This window comes from Haplochromis burtoni, unplaced genomic scaffold, assembly GCF_018398535.1.
Source record: "Haplochromis burtoni strain Fernald_Lab_line unplaced genomic scaffold, NCSU_Asbu1 Contig_501, whole genome shotgun sequence".
NCBI classification, from domain to species: Eukaryota; Metazoa; Chordata; class Actinopteri; order Cichliformes; family Cichlidae; genus Haplochromis; species Haplochromis burtoni.
The window spans coordinates 46,762-48,476 of record NW_024582862.1 but is presented as its reverse complement, the minus strand read 5'-3'; the positions used below and the strand labels follow the sequence as shown (position 1 = coordinate 48,476).

Below are 1,715 nucleotides of genomic sequence, written 5' to 3'. Positions count from 1 at the left end.
TGTGTGTGTGTGTGTGTGTGTGTCTGTGTGTGTAACATCTTACTGATGGTTGACACAAACATGATGATGAAACCAGCAAACATGGGGATGTGATACCCGATCCTGCAGACAGAAAAACATTCTTCAGTTTCAGAACAAGAAGGTTCAGCCTGTCTGCACGTTCTCTTTCAATACTACTATTACTGCTAATTATAATATTACCTGTTAGTCAGTGGACCAACGAAGGGGTTGACGAGCAGCTGGATGATAGCTTTAGAAGCAAACAACAAACCAACTCGAACATTTTCTTCTTCCAGAAACAAACTGTCCTGAAGACAGGAAGAGCCCTAAGGAAAGGAAATGTGTGAAACAAGCCAAAACAAGGAAGCGAAATAAGGTTTAGAGAGAAGTGAGGAAATGGGCAGAGAGAGCAAGGTGATTAATCACAGAGAGGAGGAGACAAAAGAAAGGAAACGAGAAAACAAAATAAGGAAAGAGAAAGGAAACAGAGGGGAACAGTAGGAACCAGAGCTGATAGATTATTGATCATGAAGTGATGGGCTGGTCAGGTATCGGTGGTCTCCACCTACTTCGGTCTCGTTGCCCTGCACATCCGCGGTCACTGAGGTCCGGTCCGCCGGTTCGGTGCCGGCGCTCGCGTCAGTCAGGCTGAAGGTCGAGTTATCAAACAGGGACACCAGAGCTGATAGGGTCGGCCCTGTAACCTGGACCGGTGCACCGGTACTGGGCCGAGGCAGGTGGAGGCGCTGGGAGGTCCGTCTGGAGGTCTGGAGGCTGAAGGCGGAGGAGGGGGGCCGTGAGGGTGCAGTGCCCAGACGTGATGCATCGAGGCCGCGCAGAGGGAGCAGGGAGGGCTGGGCGGTCTGTGGCTCTGGACTCGGATGCTCGATGGCATAGAGGAATGTTGGGATGATCGGTACTACAGGACGGAGACAGATCATTCAGAGCAGGCAGTAACTGTAATCAGTAACAACAACAACATGTGGTCCTCCATCTGAGACAGCTCCTACTGGATGTTTAATTATTTAAAGCTGTGCAGACAAAACATGAGGATGAAAGAGCACCGAAGAAGAAGAAGATTCAATCTGAGCGGAGACAAAAGGAGAGCAGATACAAGCCCACTGTAAAGGTCCAGGTCAGGAGGTGGTGTGTGTGTGTGTGTGTGTGTGTGTGTGTGTGTGTGTGTGTGTCCTCTGCAGAGTATAACAGCTAACGACGGCGTCGACCTCGAGGTTTCCGGCTGCGTCACAGATCGACTCAGACGCTGCACGACCAAAAGTATATGGACAGATTATTATTCAGGCTGCAGCTCCATCCTTTGAGTTCTTCTTTCAGGGATTTTAGAAGTGTTACTGTCCTCTCTTATTCTCTTAGCTGCACACCTTCCCTGAAAATCCTCAGTGTGACGGTAATCAGTCACACCTGTCCACCTGCATAAACAGATCTGCCCGAGAATCTTTCTGTTTTTACTTTCTCTTCAGTGTTGAAAGAGTCCAGCTGTGACAAAGTGGGTGAGAAGACCATTTGTCCATATTCTTAGTTAACATTCTTGTTTTGATTTAGCCATATTCCACATGTCGTCTGCAACAGGCAAACATCTACTATCCCGGGTTTGTTTCAAGGTTCTTTATTTGTCACATGCATAGTTAAACAAGTAAAAAACACAGTGAAATGTAGCCTGACACGCTCCTCGACATGTGCAAAAATTGGGGGGG

General features: G+C 48.1%; 1 protein-coding gene across 1 annotated transcript in view; it reads right to left on the bottom strand.

Annotated features, from left to right (window-relative positions):
* The window catches only part of LOC102309598 (chromaffin granule amine transporter), an 8,176-nt gene extending 7,087 nt beyond the window's left edge, over positions 1-1,089 (bottom strand). Inside the window, exons 1-3 of the mRNA XM_005946769.2 lie at positions 570-1,089; positions 202-326; positions 44-102 (exon numbers count right to left, since the gene is read on the bottom strand). Coding sequence (XP_005946831.2) covers positions 44-102; positions 202-326; positions 570-941 — 556 coding nt within the window. The 5' untranslated portion in view covers positions 942-1,089. The remainder of the gene's footprint in view (positions 1-43; positions 103-201; positions 327-569) is intronic.
* Between the last annotated feature and the right edge of the window lie 626 nt (positions 1,090-1,715).